The sequence below is a fragment of the Myxine glutinosa genome, chromosome 13 (genome assembly GCF_964187855.1).
Source record: "Myxine glutinosa chromosome 13, kmMyxGlut1.1, whole genome shotgun sequence".
Taxonomy (NCBI): Eukaryota; Metazoa; Chordata; class Myxini; order Myxiniformes; family Myxinidae; genus Myxine; species Myxine glutinosa.
Genome location: NC_136273.1, coordinates 16530219 through 16550300, shown reverse-complemented (window position 1 = coordinate 16550300; position 20082 = coordinate 16530219). Strand labels below are relative to the sequence as shown.

Sequence of the window (20082 nt, the reverse complement as noted above, 5' to 3'; positions counted from 1 at the left end):
TGGGTTCGAATCCCGGTCGATCGCTGAATTAACGCCAGGGGGGTTGACTCAGCCTGTCATCTTTCCGAGGTCGGCAAATTGAGTACCAGCTTGCTGGGATGAATGATCCCGGTGTGTACCCCGGTTTAGAATAGGTACACCGTATCCCTGCGCATCGTAAGAGGCGACTAGGGGTTGGCGTCAGGAAGGGCATCCGGCCATAAAAACATTGCCTCAAACAGGGAACCATGATTGTCATGGGGCCCGCAAGGCTAACCCCCGCTCTAGCGGGGAAAATAGCCTTAAAACGATCATTCATTCATTCATATTCAATTAGATTATCGGATGGACTCTGCAGGCTTTGATCTCGACTTGTACAGACAATTTCACGAAATGACCTCTTGAGAAACAAACTGGGCTATCCCACATCCAGTGCCAAATAGCGGTACATAACTGCACAAAAGTAATCTCGAGAAGGGTCAGTACACTTCTGGTGTTCATGTCAATAACAGTTCTTTTTGAATCCGGTACTGATCTTTGCGAGTTTAATAAGATTCCCAATGGCAACCTGAACTTTGGAATCTTCGTTATCGATAGCAGTATTGCGTGGTGTAGCCCACTTTACCTCACAGGACTGAAATGCAAACTTTCCATTTCTTACGGTAATTATCCTTGCCAGACTAAAGGGATTTGATATTCAGAGATTAAAGATTTGATATTCATTCAGAGGAGGACTTCCGACTTCCGGTCCCTCGAGCGACGGGGCTTGCTTCAATCTCTCCACGGCATCAAAGTTTGAGTGTTTTCCCGTTCGTGTCTTTGTCAGGTTTACGCTGGGTATTTTGTTGTGTATGTGTTATTGTGTGTTTCTATTTGGTTTTGGTTTTGTGGTTGTTGCAGATTTGTGTGTGATTAGTCGTTTTTTTGTTTGTGCCTCGTGCGGCCTGGTCTCTACAGGCTCCCTCCACCCCCCACCCCCACCCCCCCCGTCAGTGTTTTGTGAATATGGGTTCTTTCCTTCATAGTATTTGCTTGTTTCTTTGATTTTCTTTTCTCCCCCCTACCTCTCACGAACATCTTACCCTTTGTCCAGCGTTTTGAAGACAGAACAAACAAATAAACAAACAAACAAAAAAATTCTATATTAATTCTTTCTCTCCTCCGGGACACGTGCTTGTTCGCTCTCCTCCTCGTCTCAACTTGTGCCCCGCCCCCTATATCTCGTTTTTCTTCCACCTCTGCTCCTGCTTTCTCAAATCCACGTTCTCACTTAGATACTTTTCCCAGATTATTTTTCATGGTTTTCTTTAAATATTATTTAAATATGTTTAAACCGCAGCCGTGATGCAGACGCCACCCCCCTCCCCCCCCCAAGAATTTCCATGTTTTAAACGTTTCCGAGTGTGTACCCTGGATTAGAATAGGTACACCGTATCCCTGCTTGTCGTAAGAGACGACTAAGAGGGTTGGCGTCAGGAAGGGCATCCGGCCATAAAAACATTGCCTCAAAAAGAGAACCATGACAATTACAACGACATATGGGCAGGGTACAGCCCGAAGTGGAGATCGGTTTCTGAGGTTTGGGACATGGAATGTAGGGACAATGACAGGGAGATCAGGAGAAGTGGTGGAAGTATTGGTCAGAAGAAGCGTGGACATATGTTGTGTGCAAGAGACGAGATGGAAGGGAAGTGGTGTGAGAATGGTGAAGGGTAGGCAGGGACAGAAATACAAGTTTATGTGGCAAGGGCTCTTTTTTTGCGCTTTTCGCTCTTTCACGAGCCTCGATCTTGTATACAAAAAAAAAAAAAAAAAAAAAAAAAAAAAGGGTGCCCAGAGGGCGTGAATGGTGTTGGTGTCCTGTTTTCTGAGGAGTTTGTAGGCAGTGTGGTAAGTGTGACTAGAGTGAGTGATAGGTTGATGATGGTGAAAATGATGATTGGAAAGCTCTTGGTGAACGTCATCTCGGGATATGCTCCGCAGGTTGGTCGAAGCGATGAAGAGAAGGACAAGTTCTGGTGTGCGATAGAGAAGGTGATGGAAAACGTGAAAGATGAGGAAGTTGTTGTGGTAGGAGGAGACCTAAATGGACATGTGGGAAGGAGTATGGATGGTTTTGACGGAGTTCATGGGGGTTACGGATATGGTGTGAGAAATGGAGACGGTGAAAGGATTTTGGAGTTTTCTGATGGAGCTGATTTGTTGATTTGTAATACTCAGTTCCAGAAAGAGGATAATAAGCTTGTTACATACACGTCAGGTGGGTCAACGACAACCGTTGACTTCCTGCTGGTGCGTAGGCGAGATAGGGGGCACCTCTGGGACACGAAGGTGATCCCGGTGAGGAGGCTGTTTCACAGCACCACTTGGTTGTCTGCGACATAAGGGTGAAAGGTGCGAGGAGAGCTCGGCGGGTGAAGTACCAACCGAGAATGAAGGTGTGGAGGTTGACAGAGGTGACAGTAAGGGAGGCATTAAAAGAGAGGCTGAGTAGGGTCGAGGATGATGTGGTTGAGCTTGAAAGTGGTTGGATGTCAATGAAAGCTAGTCTGTTGGGAGCCGTTGGTGTGGTATGTGGATGGACAAAAGGACCACCGAGACCCTCAGAACCATGGTGGTGGGATGATGAGGTTGGAACGAGGATTGACGAGAAGAGGAAGAAGTTCAAGGAGTGGCAGAAGGCGAAGGGTACGGGAGCAGAAACAGCAGAGCATGAAAGTTATAAGGCAGCCAGGAAGGCTGCAAAGAAAGAGGTAAAAAAAGGCGCAGGAGGCATGGAGGAAAATGTTCAGAGAACGCTTGGATTCGGAAGAGGGTCAGAAAGCAGTATGCAGGATTGCAAAGCAGATAGCGAAAGAGAGGTGTGATGTGATGGGGGTGAGTTGCTTGAAGGATGAAGTGGGACAAATCGTTGTCGACCCAGATGGAATTAAAGGAAGATGGAAAAGGTATATGGAAATGCTGTTGAATACAGAGAATGAATGGGATGGCAACATAGAGAGTAACCCAGTTTTCGGACCGGCAGAATAGATAACTGAGAAGGAAGTTGAGGAAGCGATAAAAGCAATAAAAACCACCGTTTAGAGGCCATTTTTCCCCGCAAAGCGGGGGTTGGCCTTTTCGGGGACCGTGGTAGTTGTTGTTTTTTGGGTCCCCTTTTTGAAGCAATGTTTTACGGCCGGGTGCCCTTCCTGACACCAACCCTTTTTGCCGCCTTCAACGACAAACAGGGAATTACCAGTGAACTGGTACTCAATTAGCCGACCTCGGAAGGATGACAGGCTGAGTCAACCCCCCTGGCATTAATTCGGCGATCAACCGAGATTCGAACCCAGGATCCTAGGATCCGAAGCCGGCACCCTAGCCGCTAGCCCAACACCAGGGATTAAGCAATGCAATTAAGCAATTAAGCAAAGCGATAAAAGCAATGAAGGGTAGAAAAGCGGGAGGGCCGACGGGAGTTGTGGGAGATATGTTGAAGGCAGCAGGAAGTTGGGGTGTGAAGAGAATGACAGAGATCTGTAATCTGGTGGTGAAAGAAGGCCGCATTCCAGTGGATTGGGAACTGAGTACCCTCGTCCCTCTATACAAGGGGAAAGGTGACCCTCTGGAGTGTGGCTCGTACCGAGCGATAAAGTTATTGGAGCATGGAATGAAGGTATTGGAAAGGGTGTTGGAGAGGAGTATAAGGAAGAAAGTGAAGATCGACGAAATGCAGTTTGGATTTATGCCAGGAAGAGGAACGACAGACACGCTTTTCATTGTGAGGCAGTTGCAGGAGAAGTACATGGAGAAGAGGAAGAAGTTGTTTCTTGGGTTTGTTGATCTGGAGAAAGCATTCGATAGGGTTCCACGCAAAGTATTGGCATGGGCATTGAGGAAGCTAGGAGTGGAGGAATGGTTGATCAGAGTAGCGATGGCAATGTACAAAAGAGCGCGCACAGCTGTAAGGACGAAGGACGGGAACAGTGGTGAGTTTGAGGTGAAGGTGGGAGTGCATCAGGGGTCGGTACTAAGTCCACTACTATTTGTAGCTGTGATGGAGGTGCTGGCTCAGAACGTAAAGGAGGGTTTACCATGGGAGTTGTTGTATGCAGATGATCTGGTGTTGATTGCGGAAAGTATGGATGGACTGAAGGAAAAGATGAACAAGTGGAAGGAATGTATGGAGACAAAAGGTCTGAAGGTGAATATCGGAAAGACGAAGGTGATGGCAAGTGGTAAAGCATGTGGTGAGGTGGAAAGAACTTGGAAGTGGCCCTGTGCTGTGTGTAGGAAGGGTGTCGGAGTGAACTCCATTCAATGTACAATGTGCGCTGAGTGGATTCATCAAAAATGGAGTGGTCTGAGAGGGTCATTAACCAGTGTGGCAGCTACATTCAAATGGAAGGTGTGCACAGAGGGAGCTGCAGATGGAGGAAATGTTGAGTTGGATCTTGGAGACGGCATGAAGCTGGAAGGTGTGAAAACATTTTGCTACCTCGGAGACATGCTGAATGGAGAAGGTGGATCAGACTCGGCAACGGTTGCTGGAGTGAGATGTGCATGGAAGAAGTTTCGGGAACTGAGTGGCGTGCTGATGATGAGGGGAGTGTCGTTGAAGCTGAAGGGAAAGGTGTATGCTGCATGTGTGAGAAGTGTTATGATTTATGGGAGCGAGACATGGGTAATGAACGTAGAGCAGCAACGAAGGCTGGAAAGGGTGGAAATGTGAATGGTTCAGTGGATGTGCGGAGTATCGTTGAGACGGAGGAAGACAAATGATGAATTGCAAAAGATGATGGGAATAGAGCCTGTGATTGATGCTGTGAAGAGGAACAGGTTGAGATGGTTTGGTCATGTGTTGAGGAAGGATGAAAGTGACTGGTTGAGGAGAGTGATGGAAATGAATGTAGAAGGAAGTAGAGGACGGGGAAGACCGAGAAAGACTTGGCTAAAGATGGTGGAAGAAGAAATGCGGGCAAGGGGGTTAACAAGGAGAGATGCAGAAAATAGGGCAAAATGGAGAAGATTTTCATGGGGACCGCAAGGCTAACCCCCGCTCTAGCAGGGAAAATGGCCTTAAAATGCATGTTGTTGTTGTTGTATTCATTCAGAGGAGAGACAGAGCATTTGGGGCCTTTGATTTGTCTGTTTGTACAAAGTGTGCTGATGTAGCCCACAAATGCCACCTGGTAGTAAGCCAGTATTACACGTTATCCTTTTCAACTAAGTACCTTAAAGAAGGGGCTTCACTGGGCAATGGCCCATGGGGCACATGCCCCGAATGTTTTTTTGCTGTGCCCCAAATCTATTTCAACTCATTGGACATGACAGGCCACTTTATAACGATTAACCAATCTTTTTACACGTGCCACTGTGCTTGCTCGATGTTTTATTGGGTGTAGGAGGATCTGAAGTTTGAGGGGGCCCGGGACCCAGAATGTCTTTGGAAGATAGTGATGCCTCTGCTATAAAGTATGTACAATTAGAATGTGAGTACGTCGAAAGGTATGTACTATTTAGAAAATGTTTTTTCTATAAATACGTACTTTTAGGACATGCGTATATCGATAAACTACGTACGATTGAAACACGAGTACGTCTCTAAAATACATACGATTGGAACGTGATGCTATACAATAAAATCGAAAATGTCTGTTTGTCCCTTGTATGAACCTAAATCTACGTCATAAATGCATCATCTTAAACATCACTCAAAACCAGTCCTGGTGAGGGTCTGAAATGTCCGATTGCCCTTTCTAGTTTAAGACTTAGAAAGGAGTTTGTAAACAAATGCTGTGCAAGCCAAAACCACAAAGCCACATCAGCCCACGTTTCAACGCATCACAAGGACACAAACACCTGGTCAACTAGAACGGCACTCAGTGGAGCGCATACCTCCACCAGGCTGAACAGTTTATGTTTTGTATCCCACTGATAGGTCACATCTGGATTCAGACCTGAACCAAAACCTAATTGGCTTGTTCTTGTCACTTAAGCAACTCATCCATCAAGTTTGGTCATAACTCATCCAAGTTTTTGAAATATCGTGTGATATATCGCTTTTCGCCCGATCTCTCAATGGCAAAGAATCACTTTAAAAGTTAAACAATTATCGTATCCGACCGAATCCATATGCAGATAATTACCAAAATCGAATCGATCAGTCCTTGTCACACACACAACCTCTCCACTAAGTTTCGTCTGAATCCATCCATAACGTTGAGATATCCTGCTATATATCGGTTTTGGCCCTATCTCCCAATGGTGAAGAATCGCTTTTAAAATTCTAGTAGCCGGATCTGAATCCAGATCTTCACCAAAATCTAATCATTTCGCCCTTGTCACATACACTACCTCTTTGCCAAATTTCGTCCGAATCAGTCGACAAATTTTTGAGATATCTTGTTCACAGACAAACAAACAAGAAATATGTCGTGCATAGCATGATACTTGTGAAATCCCTGAAAGAATTTGCTGACCGTTGGCCTATGTTGACCTCAAAATTGGTGGTTGAATTCAGTGATTTGATATGCAAATCCCATTCACATTTCAAGTAAAGCAGACGAAAATTTATGATTTTAGAAATTTCACCTAAGTTGTTGACCTTTGGCCTATGTTGACATTTTGGCATATGTTGATATAAAATTATTGGTGGTTGATTTCAATAATTAAGTACGTAAATCCTCTTCAAATTACAAGTCAATCAAATGAAAATTGACGATTTTAGAAATCCGGCCTGTTGACTTTTTCACCCTTAGACCTCAAAAATAATTGGTGGTTGAAGTCGGTGACCTGATTTTTCAAATCGTCTTCCAATTTTAAAGCAAAAGGATGAAAATTTACAATTTTAGAAAATTGGCCTGTGTTCACCATTTGGCCTATGTTGACCTTTGTCCAATGTTAACCTCAAAAAGAATTGGTGGTTGAATTCAGTGACCAGATATGCAAATCCTCTTCAAATTTCAAGTCAATCGGATGAAAATTGAAGATTTTAGAAATGACAAAGTTGTTGACCTTTGGCCTATGCTGAGCTTTTGACCTGAAAAGCAACAGGTTTCCATTTGGTGAAGGTGAAGGAAAATCAACCAACAATAGGCTTTGACCAACTTTATCATTTGGTGAAGTTTCATAAAGATTGGTTTAAAATTGTGATCTGTTGGTGATTGACATGCAGACAGACAAACAAAGACAGAGACAGAATAACGCACAAGACCAACCAATATACTTGAAAAATATTCGATTTTCACAAATAACAAACAGACATACAGGGGTGAAAACATAACCTCCATCCACCTTCGGTCGCAGAGGTAATTGGTACGAGCAATTGGCCACAGCTGCCATCATGGGTGAAAGACGTGATACATCGAGTTTACAATGGCCAAATCAACACATGAAATGTAATTTGAACCTGAGTTTCTAGAATCATGAAGTACATGCTTCGATGGGATCATCAACACTTGTCAAAATAAATAAACCACCTCTCGTGCAGTCAAGCGCCTTTCTTCTTCTTGCTGCTCTTGTCCCATCTGCTCTTCACGCAAAATTTCTAGTGCCTCCATGATTCTTTCCGCCTGAACAACAGATCTTGGAATAAGGATTTGAGCGTTGTTTTTAAACCCAGGATACAAGCAGTAGCCGCCACTACATTCAGTAATCTTTCCTATTACAATACCATCAATGGGCAAAAAAAGAATGAAATTGCCACAAGTACAGGTAATCAAAGATAAGAAAACATTACACTTACAGCTTGAACTGTTTCGACAGTCTTTCTTCCTGCGAGACCGGTCTCAGTCTGTGTTTCTCCAGGAATCTGTCGAAAGGCAATAATACCTCTTATGGTTAAACTGCCAAAATCAAGACTCTCTATTCACCTTCAATCTTTCATTCCTCTTTTCTCCCACCTCTGGAACAAACTCCCTCACTCTATTCAATCCCACTCCTCCCTCCAAGTCTTTAAAACAGCTGTCCACCACCATCTCTTATCTTCCCCCATCCAAAACCTTGATCTTTTCTACCCCCGTTAATTCACCCCAGATCCACTTTCTTGAAATACCGACTTCTTTCCTGGCAGTCCCAGCAGTGTCCATGTGTTTTATACCTCAAAACCCCCTTCCCATGCCTCCTGCCCACAAGCCCTCTCCCTCCCACAGATCTCCAGATGTCCCTGCTCTCCATCTTGTTCTCCCGCTCCCTTTATCATACGTTTTTATGTCAGTTTGTCTTTTTGTGATCAATATTAGCTCTTACACGAGCCTCGATCTTGTATACAAAAAATTTTTTAAAAATGCATGTGAAGCAGCAATTTGATTACATTATACACCTACCTGAAATCGTGACAACCTAATTTAATCAGAAAACCTTTTCTGAGTCTCTAAATAAACCTGTAAGGGAATTGGATCGTAATCACATTTTGTTTTTTGTACAGAATCTTATCACCATACCAAAATTTACCCCCCCCCCCCCCCTCCTCCCCGCTTCTTACCACAGGTGCTTGACCTTGAACCATGCTCTGATCATATTCTGCTTCTCGCTCCTTAGAAAAAAAAACAAAAAAAAAAACATAAGCAACAGCCATCACCGTAAAATAATGTAATATATTGTCGACACCATTACTAGAGAGACGACGCTTTTCTTGCACAAATAACAATCAACATTACATGCCGATTGTTGTAAATAAATGTGAGCGACTCATCTTGTACTTTTATTTGTACAATTGTATTTTTAATTAAAGAGTGACACCGACACAATGCACTGGAAGAAAAACGAATGCCTTGAATGTGCACGCAGTTGTCTCATAAAGGCACCTGAAAAGATTCACACAAAAAAAAATAATCTACAGACTTTTAGAACATTTGGGACATGATTGGTTGAAAATCCTGGGGGCATGATTGGTGGGACAGCAAATGGCGGAAACCCTTGTAGACTCGCAGTTGGTTAACCTCAGGAGGCAGAAACTTGCAGTAGGGCAAGGGTTGTTTATAATAACCTCGGCTCCCAAAGGAAGCACGCTCTCTTGGACGAGCTTGCTCTTTCTGACACTCACACGCTGGCACTCTGGACTCTCTGCCTCCAGCAGATGGCTCACCCAGACTTCTTGGTCTGCTGACAGTCTCCCAATCATTCCATGTGGAGATTCGGAAGCACAGTGTGCATTCTGCTCCGGCTTAGTGCCCCAGCTACACGCTCTTCACCATGTGCCTTTTCCTCTGAACTACCCGTTTCGTGTCTGAATGCTCGAGTGTTTGTGGAGCCAAGGGGAACACATCTTTTGTCTTGTTGTTTTGTTTTGTTTTTACTCAGGATTTATGTTCATACTGTGTCATGTGTAATTCAATTATTTAAATCGTCAGGAATGGGTTGCCTTGTGTTGCCACCATTTTGTTGCACAAGCATTCGGGGTCAGTTGGTGTCACTGGAGGATTACATTCATTGTAATCGTATTTTGTAACAGACGCGGAAATAGCCCCATTAGACCACAAGCCGGCGATAACTGCACAACACTGGCTTGTCAGAAGCAGTTTTTAGTTCTGCTATCCTTGACGTCTTGGTGACTTCACTGTGATGGTAACTGATCAGGTGTCGTCGTACCGTGTCAGTCGTTTTCCGTCCAAGCAACAAGATTTTAGTTATGGATAAACACAAAATTTGTCAAATATCCTGTGAAGCCGACCACTACAATCATACATCTCGCCACAATTGCATCTACAAGGCCAGCGAAGGTTCTCACAGCTTCTCGCTCCTCCTCAAGGATGAGGGGTTCCTGGGTGCGATGCCATAGGCGCAGTGAACCATCGTGCGAGGCAGAAACAACATGGCCACCACAAGGACTGACTGCAATGGCCCAAACAGGACCGAGATGGCCCTGTGGTGAGGTCAAACAAAGAGGGGAGGGGAGAGGCAGGAAGGGGAGAGAGAAAGAAAGAGAGAGAGGGAAAGTTTAACATTGTATAGGAGGAAGTGTTTCAGGATATGGATGGAGGATGACAAGCATTACATGGGGGTTGGATCTGAAGGAACATGACAACAAACATGATTTTAAAAAATGAAATATCCAGAGTTACAAAGCGACCAGAAGTTGGGATAGGGACAGAAGAAACGAGGATGGGAAGTTGGCAATGGTTGGGGTGATAGAGACAAACTGTAAATGTACACACCTTGAGTGTCTGTACCAATTGGAATTTGTCTGCATCCCATTGTTTAACTGTGCCATCTTTACCAGATGAGAAGAACAGATGAGTCTGAGGTACAAACTGGATATCTAGGACACTGGTAAGATTTTAAAAAAAAAGTGTCAATAAGTGCAAGTTCATCACTTGCTCACTCCGTCATATCCAATCCAGCACATCCAAATACAAGCATTGCGAGACAGGTCTGTCAAAGTTAATTTCAGACCACAGATCATGAAGTGCAAATTTTCAAAGTTTGTCACAGGAACTAATACACAACATTCGACTTTGCCGACTTGTATTCTCTTACAGGCAGCTGCCAGGAGTGCTCAAAGGTACTGTACTCACTTTTAAGTTCCTTCCTGTGAGTTTGATTCATGGCATGACTATAAACCGTAACCCTGCTGTTTCGCATGGACGCGTTTCATCGCGGAGTGCAGCGTCCTACCGAAGAACGTAAAGCTGGGTTGTCTATCGTTTAGTCAACCTAGTGATTCCTGGTGGACGTCACACAGTATCTTTCAAGAATAGGATCGCACCCTGTAACTGAATGGGGACCTGTCCAGGGTGGGTTTGCAACCAGAAATGTTCACACCTCTTTGTGAATACACAGATGGTCTGGGCATATCTTGACGTCCTCTTGGTTTATATTCTTGTAAAATTACAGGGTGTCCCTAATGTCACCGTGTACCTCTGCAAATTCCATGTAAACTATGATAAGCAGCCCGATTGTTAATATGTTTAAATGGCCTACATGACGTTTGAGGTTGGTATTACGTTGGCCCTTTGCGTTGTGGTTAGCCTGTTGTTTTTCAGAAGCAAGTGGATTTGGTTAGAATAACTTCGGTAAAGACTTGAGGCACGAGTTGTTTTAATGGAACATGTGTTTCATAGTGCAGGTTGAATATACTAAGTGGGTAAGACAGGAGTTTGCAGAAAAGTTTCCTGACAGTGCACCATAGGAGCACCAATGAAGGAAGACCCTCTCGTGTTCTGGCCGTTGGTGCTCCTATGGTTGGCAGCGAGTGCCCCAGAAGCGTTGACGGAAAGAGTGTGGCAATCCTATGTGGGAAAATTGCATGCTCAGTCAGGGTTGCCCAGATAGCTCAGATGGCAGAGCACTGGTACGGTTTTCCAGAAGACCTGGGTTCGATCCCTGGTCTGGGCATGTAATTTTCCCACATATATCAATTTAAGAATACAAATAGGTAAAACAGCCAGCTCAACATACCCTTCAATTACATTAGACTACTCTACACCAACCAGAATAATAGCAGTTCACAGAATTTCACTTTTTGAATGTGCGATGATTGGTGCAGCATTTGTCAATAAACATCAAGTGAATGTCCGACTATGGTTTTAATGTTACAAGGCAAATATGTATGCTGTGTTTACACTGCCTGCTACACTCTGTGCTCCTATAGGTTCGAATGAGCAAAGCACAATCTGAAGAAACCCCAGAATCTGATGTATCCAAAGCCAAGTCGACTCGAAAAAAACAACCACTTCACAACCAGAACTGTTCCAAAAGCCTAATCACCAGCCATCTGGATTTTCTCTCCAGTCTATTGTTAACAGAATAGTCTTCCCTCGGCCTTGATGTTATCGCTTTAACAGCAGCCTGTTGCAGACAACATTTTCTTTTTTCGTAATACATTTATTGTGCAAAGACGTTAACTTAATTTTGTTGCACACATGATTGCATGCAATGCTATTAACGGGTAAGCTTGTAACACACTCCTGGGAACAGTGGGGGAGGTCAAGTTCACACCGATAAGCACCGTCGTGCACTTACCTGTCATCATGAGCAAACAGGGACCTATGACAGTCTCCAAAGTCCAGGCCCCAAATCTTGATGTTTCGATCGGCTGATCCAGTCACGAGAAGAGTGCTATCCTGATACATGGAAAAGAATAACACAACAACATTCCAATGAAATTTCAAAACAAGGTGTAAGCACATTATAATTACATTGTACTGACAAACAAATTTACAGAATTTGCAATTGCTTTTTAATGGGAAGGAATAAAGATGCTTTGCCATCAAGCTGCGATTTCAAAAGAAACCAAAATTAACCCAAATGTCTGGAATGTTTTAGCAAATTAAGGATGTCAATTGTGAGGCCTCGAGTGGTTTTACACACACCTTCCTTGTGGCAAAACGTCTAAAATTCCACAAAACCTCCCATATTTAGATTTGTTGACAACCTTGATTCTCTTCAATTCCCTCCCGTCCGTTCATTTTGATCATAAAGATTATTGAACGATGAAACGGAGACAACATTCTTTTGCATTTCGCATTAAACACGTGTTCATTAAATACCGTGAAATGATAAAAAATAATTTACTTTCCTTCACACTCAAATCACTGCTGAATATAAACAATGCCAGGTGAAAAATAAATTATCATTTATTTGTATGTAAAAAACAAAATATTTCAGGCAATACAATGTAATCATATTCTTACAAAACAGGACTTTCAAAATGACGTGATCCGCCCCAGATTGGTCGGCGCGCAGGCGCAGAAACCCTTATTAATAAAGGCCATCAGGGCAGCCTGGACGTGTATCATATGTGCCAGATAAGGATTGTAGCATGAAATGGCTCACCAAGCTTTTAAAGAAGCCAAACATACTTGGAAACGTACCTCCGAGAAAGAGGTGTGCCTCTGCACAACTAAATATTTGGAGAACTATCTCATCAACTCAATAAAAAATTTATATCTTGCAGTACACATAATGCGATGCCTGTGATGAGACATAATGTGAGACATAATGTGAGACATAATGCCTGTGATGGATGCAGTGAAGAGGAACAGGTTGAGATGGTTTGGTCATGTGTTGAGGAAGGATGAAAGTGACTGGTTGAGAAGAGTGATGGAAATTAATGTAGAAGGAAGTAGAGGACGGGGAAGACCGAGAAAGACTTGGCTAAAGATGGTGGAAGAAGAAATGCGGGCAAGGGGGTTAACAAGGGGAGATGCAGAAAATAGGGCAAAATGGAGAAGATTGTGATGGGGACCGCAAGGCTAACCCCTGCTCTTGCAGGGAAAATGGCCTTAAAATGCCTGTTGTTGTTTGTTGTAGTACACATAATGCAAAGAAACTCCTGACCCATGTGGGCCTGTGAAAGGCCTGAAGGTTCGTAGATGGGCGCGTTCTAACACCAATGGGAATGTCATATCTGGGGCTTGTCGATGTACACGGGATATTTAAGATGATGAATGGGAGGGGGGTAGGGGGGTGGGGGAGTGGGAGTTGTCTGGGCTGTGACTGTGAGTGCCGTTGTAATATTTTTTTTTTTTGTTTTCTTCCGGGGCCACAAGAGAAACTAGAACGGCACTCCAGAGAGCGCATACCTCCACCAAGCTGAACAGTTTATGTTTTCTATCCCACTGATAGGTGGGATCTGGATCCAGACCTCAAAAATATAATCGGCTTATTATTATCATCACCTACCCAATTCATCAACCAAGTTTTGTTTGAATCCGTCGACAACTTTTTGAGATATCCTGTTCACAGACAAACAGGCAGACAAACAGAGACAGGGGTGAAAACATAACCTCCATTCACCTTTGATGGCAGAGGTAATTATATATAGATTTTGCATCTTCTATTGGTGAAAAGGTGTGTGTGTGTGTGTGTATGTGTATGTGTGTGTGTGTGTGTGTGTGTGTGTGTGTGTGTGTGTGTGTGTGTGTGTGTGTGTGTGTGTGTGTGTGTGTGTGTGTGTTAACTAGGGCCGCCGCTTGCTAATTGTATAAACAGGAAATGGTTCTCGTATCCCCATATTCTCGTAGTCCAATTTGTTTTCCAGAACAGAACAATTATGGTTAACCATTTTAAAATCAACACTCCTTTGTCTAAATGACGAAAATCATGTTGAAAAGACGATTTGAATCACAGATTTTGTGCTGACAATGGCAGGTTATAAAATTTCCCAGTGAGCCGAACGAGTCAGTGTGTATATTCTCATTTAGCATTCATACGTCATTTTTCAAAGTCGCGCATTGAACGATTATACAACTTACGGAAGAAATGTCTGTGCAAAGGACAGGCAGCTTGTGTCCGTAGAGGGAAAGGAAGAACTGAAAAAGAACAACAATATAATTTGTGATGGAGAGGAAGAAAGAGGAGGCTGGGGATGTGGGGAGGTTGGATTCTCACCATTAAAGTTGGAATGCAATTCCAATTCAAATTGCCTCAAATCAGTAGAACTTTTACAAACATTACAACTAAAGTGCATGGTTTGTCAATCGAACAGCTCAAGATAAATGTTCAGTGTATCCCAGTTCAAAAGAGGTCCAAAGCATTTCTGCAAATACAGGATAAACTAGAATGGCACTCAGTAGAGCGCATACCTCCAAAAGGCTGAACAATTTACGTTTTGTATCCCACTGATAGGCCTGATCTGCACCCAGACCTCAACCAAAATATAATCGGTTTGTTCTCGTCACACACCCAACCTGTCCCCCAAGTTTCATCCAAATCCGCCCAAAACATTTTGAGATATCGTGTTATATATCATTTTAGCCCTATCTCTCAATGATGAAGAATCACAAAAAATTCTTGTATCCAGATCCAGATCCAGATCTTCACCGAAATCAAATCAATTAGTCCCTTGTCAAACACCCAACCTGTCCACCAGGTTTTGTCCAAATCTGTCAAATTTTGAGATATCCTGCTCACAGACAGACAGACAGACCAAAAGAGGGGTGAAAACATAACCTCGATGCACCTTCAGTGGTGGAGGTAATAAATACATTTTTACTCCAAGAGGATGAAGAAATTGATAAATACTGTCACCAATATCTGCATTAAGCAACATTGTGGAAGGATAGATGGTTCAAAGTGGAGTACGAAATAAGCAAAAGATGGACACATAAGAGAGAGGCGTTGATAAATGCACAACGACAATGTGAATGAACATGCACATGCACCTTCAGGGTGTCCGTGTAGAAGATCTTTGTGGTGTTGTCGAGCAAGGAGGCAGACAACAAGCGTCCATTTGGACTCAATTTTACATTCAGCACATCCTCATCCAAGAGGAGACAGCGTGATGCAGACAAGCCCAGTCGTCTTGATGGTCAAAAATGCAAACAAGCAAAACAGCAATCAAACAGGAACCGTTTCCACAAATTTACGGGGTTTGCCTCATTCAATGTTGAAAAGGTTTTTTAAATGCAAGAAGAGAAAGGTTCCAATAATATACATAATCATATTAGGAATGTTTTCTGGACAATTCCTGGCCCAGCCTTAACAAACTAACTGTGTTAAGCACCGATAGCAGATCCAAAAGGCAAATGCGTCTCTCAAATCTCAAAGTCCATCACTAATTTGTTTGACATCAATGGTATTGCTTTTAAGAAAACAGCACAAGCTTTTGTACTGGTTTTGGAATCTGTTGGGCTAAATACACCAAAAAAATACACCTACATACACAAAAATTAAACACAGGACGGCAACAACCTAATGAAAGGAAAATAAATAAAGCCGAATACTTGCTTGTCCCTTCGGGCTGGGGTAGAAGCTCAAAATCCCAGAATTTGACAGCTTTATCCGCGCCACCAGAAACTAAGCCGCGCTGTTGATACAGGATAGGTTTGGAATAAGATGCACCACCTCAACAACACAGAGCACAGTCTTAAAAGGAAAAAAAGAAGAAGAAAAGTGCACAGGGCAGCAGCAGGTGAGATGACATTCGGTTTGTTTGTGGAAATACATTTATGAACGAGGTGGAACTGGATAAGCAAAAGATTCAATCCAAGTTTTAAAACGCACCTTGTCTGGGCTGAGGCAAAGAGACCAAACAGCACCACTGTGTGCTTCTTCGCTCTGCAGCAGACTGCCTGATGCAAGTTCAAAGAGTTCTAATTTTCCTTCCTGGGGGCAAACACAGACCGACAGACAGCCAAAGGCCAAAGCTGGGTTTATTTGAGCAATGAAGGAAGCAAGAATCCCAAGCTGGGTTTATTTGAGCAATGAAGGAAGCAAGCATCCCCTCCCCCCCCATCCCTTCCTCCCATTCACAGAAAAAATAATTACTAAATCAAGACGCACAACTAACCTAATCCTCTACATTCTAGAATATTACCACACGCTCTGTCCAAAGAACTCAGAGGCCTTCCTGGAATGTAGTATTAATACCTTAGCTGCTTCGATATTCAAAATTCCAGCCAAGTCCAAACAGAGGTTGGGTCGACTTTTCAGCCATCGTGGCAAAAGGAAATGTCACCTTCCCAAATCGATTTTCACACAATAGAATATACTGGATTTTCAACTCGCTCCAACCCCATGAGAGCACAACGACCTCACAACGAGATTCAATGCAAGAAGAGTTAGTTATGAGACTTGGTGCTCAATGTCCAAACGCTTTGTTACCGAAATAGCCATTCGGGTTGGGGCCGCTTCGACATGAATGTTGTACGACAAATTGGCCTTCGATGACAACGTTTTGCCATCTCACTTGGCACTGTTCTCAAAGGCCTTGGTTTCCACAGAAACCAACACCATCATTGTGGAACACACAAGCTCTTCCACGAGCTTTGACCTTGTATGCAAAAACAAAACAAAATGCTGCTCGAAATTTTGCTGGTGTCAGGTCTCGTAGAAAAATTGGCCAGGACAGATGAATCTCCAATCAATGTCCTTGCAGGACGATGTGCTGCCGTCTCTCCGACGGGCGTGGGTAGAGGTAATCAAGGCCACTTCTCCTTGAGGTATCCATCTATAGAGTTGAAAACCCATTCAGCTCCAGGTGTGGAAAGGCCCCACACCTTTATGTCAAGTTTGCATCTCTGGACTTACTATCACATTCCTCCCAGGAACATCGGGGTAGCTGTAGGAAAGTTTTGATTTTGGCATTATCTCAGCAAACGCTGCAATGGTTTCAGGAAGTGTTATTGCACTCATGGATGTGTAGTTTTACGTTTTACTCATTTTCATTATTATTTCAAAAGCGAGATTTCGTGAGAAAGCACGATGCGGCGATGCCGGAGTGTCAAGCATATGGCAGTGTCAAAATGTGGTATTTGATTACTGTTTTTTTGACGATGACCTGGCCCACTCGTGGCAGCCAAGCGTCATTCACTACAAAACTAACGTTTCCAACTGCTTTTCTACAAGTTCTAGCTTTCGTTCATGCCACACACCAGATAACCGGCACACACACTGAAAAGTTATACAAATTTTTACAAACCTTGGCTTTCCTGATGACTCGAGTATCAACGTTAACAATGGACCATTCAATACCTGTTCTGCAAGGTATCAGGCGCCACCTCGCCCGACCCCTTCCACATCAATTAATTAATTGATTAAAAGATCAACTAAAATATCCGGGTTCAGCATATTCTCGACCCCAGGAACATCAGTTACACAAGAACAGTCGTTTCCGTTCAATTTATCTGATAGTAAATCCCACTCCTCGCAACTCCTGGAAAAATATATATGTATTTAAATGTCTAATTAAGTCAGTATTTATTGCTGGCATTAATTGCGCTTCAAGGTCCCCCGTTCAAATCCCAACTGTGCCAAAATATCACCTGGTTGGTCGGCTCATCCTTTCAAAATCGGCAAAATGAGTGCCAGCTTGCTGGGCGTTAAAGCCAGTCGAATAGCCTGTGTTAGAGTGTTAGAGTGAGTGGCCCACCCTACGTGCCAAAACGATGTGAAGAGGATTAACAACAAGAACGATGCTCCACTACCTCCTCAAGAGAACGCCGTTAGTAATCATTTGGCAAAAACATCTGGTCTAACATCCAGCAGAGATCCCTCACCTTCGTCCCGATGATGACATGTTTGTCTCCGGGCACAAAACAGCTGCACAGTACATAGCCGCACGATAATGTCCGTACACAGCGTTGGCTTGACCTGAAAATGTCACGTTTCCACTGGTCAAGGAATGTCAGCAAACAACAAACAACCGATTTCCAGAGGTAAAGAATAAAAGGCACACAATCGTCTGGGTATAATAACCAATGAATAAATCATCCGACCAAAAATCAAGGGACATGTACGACATTTATAAAACATGTAGCAGACTTGGTGTACTGTACAGCGTACAGTCATGCAATATATTGTGGGGCCTCTCTGCATCCTACTCTAACATCTGCTTTCAGTTATTGATAGGTTATTTGGATTCTCCATTTATCGCAACTGCATCGACTAGTTCTATCAGATTTTGTGGTCTGCGGTCAAGCCAGTAACAGGCTCATTTTCACAATGCATCAAGAGGTCCAGAAGTTTTAGAGGCCGAGAGAAACCCTCAAACGTCAGACGTCTCAAAATCTTGTGACGTTTGATTGCTGGAGGCCACAAAAATGCAAGTTTAATTAAACGCAGTTCTTTCAAGTCTCCTAAACCAGCAGACCATAATCACTCAACGCAGTGTGAACGAGCCTAAATTGGCTTTCAACACAACCCTCAGGCTCCACTATCAAACCGAAACTTTGTGTACTTTAACTCATTGTTCCACAAAACCTGGTTTCACATTTTGAGGCCCCAATACATCCATCTGTTATGCCACAATATGGGACATCATGTATTTAGCACTGATCAAATGTTTATGTGCAGATTTTCTTCTGTGGTATGCCACGAAAAGCAACGGTCAATAAACCCACTTGTGTTGGTCTGTCATCCCAGTGACTCCCTACATCTTTTATCTACAAAATACAGTACAAGTTTGACGTGACAAAAGTCAATTATTGGCCAAAAAGGCCTCAGAAAATTATCTTCCTCGAAGTGGCTGATTGTGATCTGCTGAACTGATGGTAAGATGTCATATTGCCCACGGACTTCAACTTCATAACATTTTCCTGCTTGATTTGGGGATGTCCAGGACAGCTTATCTAGTCTTGACAGAGTGCTCGGCATTTCTCAAAACTGAAAAGAAATGTTACGTAAATCTGAAAAGGACAACGCACATACAAACCTATTCCAGAGTCTTGCACTCTCGGCCGACGCAGACAGCAACGCTGTACTGTCAGAGCTGAAACATACACTGCGGACATCAGACAGGTGTGAGGCACCCAGGTTGCGGATGGCAACATCCACAGAGGCAGGAGCTCCCTTTTGGGCTGCAGCTTCCCAATTAGCTGGTGTCGATGCAGCAGGCAAAGTAACAATTTCAAGCTGGCCAGTGACGAGGATGAGAAAGACACGGAGATCTCCAGACGCAGCATCAAAGTGCAAATCAAAAGAGCTGTGAGGAAAGGATAGAGAAGGGATACAACATAAACTTTTCATTCATTATCGACATAAATCTTAGCTGAAGCACAATTCTCCAAACGGCATACGAGCAAAACGTGGCAAGTATCGATTACCAAAATAATGGATCTATATATTCCAGCAATAAAATAAAGAGAGGTTGATGCACTGGAGAAAGACACATTAAACTACAGCAAAGTCGATTTATTACATCAAAATTGTACAACGAACCATTTCACAAAGTAATCTGTGTGATGAGGCCATGTTCTACAGAGCAGATGACGAAATTATGTTTATGGCACCTGACTGAAGTTGCACACAAAATTAAATGTTCATGTTAGAAGTTCACAAAACCTGATATAATGTGGGCACAAAAACAAAATTGCATGGGGATGGACACATGCCATGTGACAGACAACATGGACAAGTACCGGATCTTTCCAGATGCTCTGACTGCCTTGAGTCGTACAATTTCATCTTCCACAGAACGTTTAACATCCTCGCACTCTGTGCCAGACTGCCTGCAAACAAAAGACATCGCTCTTACCTTGTATTGGTGGGAAATTAAAAGGAAGGAAAAATTATTCTTAAAAACCCCACAAGAGCGCACATACTTTGCCCGTTTCTCGGCTTTCTTCCTTCTCCTTTCAAGCTTTTTCTTTGCTTGCATCTCTGTTTCCACACGGAACACCTCCAGCTGAGCATCTGTTCCCTGTATAAATGAGATCTTAAATTCAGACTTCACCGATC

At 43.3% G+C, this 20082-nt stretch overlaps 1 protein-coding gene across 2 annotated transcripts in view; it reads right to left on the bottom strand.

Moving 5' to 3' along the window:
- The window catches only part of WDR3 (WD repeat domain 3), a 40401-nt gene that overhangs the window by 6312 nt on the left and 14007 nt on the right, over positions 1 to 20082 (bottom strand). For both annotated transcript variants that reach the window (XM_068133856.2, XM_068133857.2), the window contains exons 8-21: positions 19947 to 20044; positions 19764 to 19853; positions 19058 to 19327; positions 17904 to 17997; positions 15910 to 16011; positions 15630 to 15712; positions 15069 to 15207; positions 14160 to 14216; positions 11926 to 12026; positions 10119 to 10230; positions 9692 to 9826; positions 8447 to 8497; positions 7709 to 7774; positions 7443 to 7535 (exon numbers count right to left, since the gene is read on the bottom strand). In XM_068133856.2, coding sequence (XP_067989957.2) covers positions 7443 to 7535; positions 7709 to 7774; positions 8447 to 8497; positions 9692 to 9826; positions 10119 to 10230; positions 11926 to 12026; positions 14160 to 14216; positions 15069 to 15207; positions 15630 to 15712; positions 15910 to 16011; positions 17904 to 17997; positions 19058 to 19327; positions 19764 to 19853; positions 19947 to 20044 — 1491 coding nt within the window. The remainder of the gene's footprint in view (positions 1 to 7442; positions 7536 to 7708; positions 7775 to 8446; positions 8498 to 9691; positions 9827 to 10118; positions 10231 to 11925; positions 12027 to 14159; positions 14217 to 15068; positions 15208 to 15629; positions 15713 to 15909; positions 16012 to 17903; positions 17998 to 19057; positions 19328 to 19763; positions 19854 to 19946; positions 20045 to 20082) is intronic.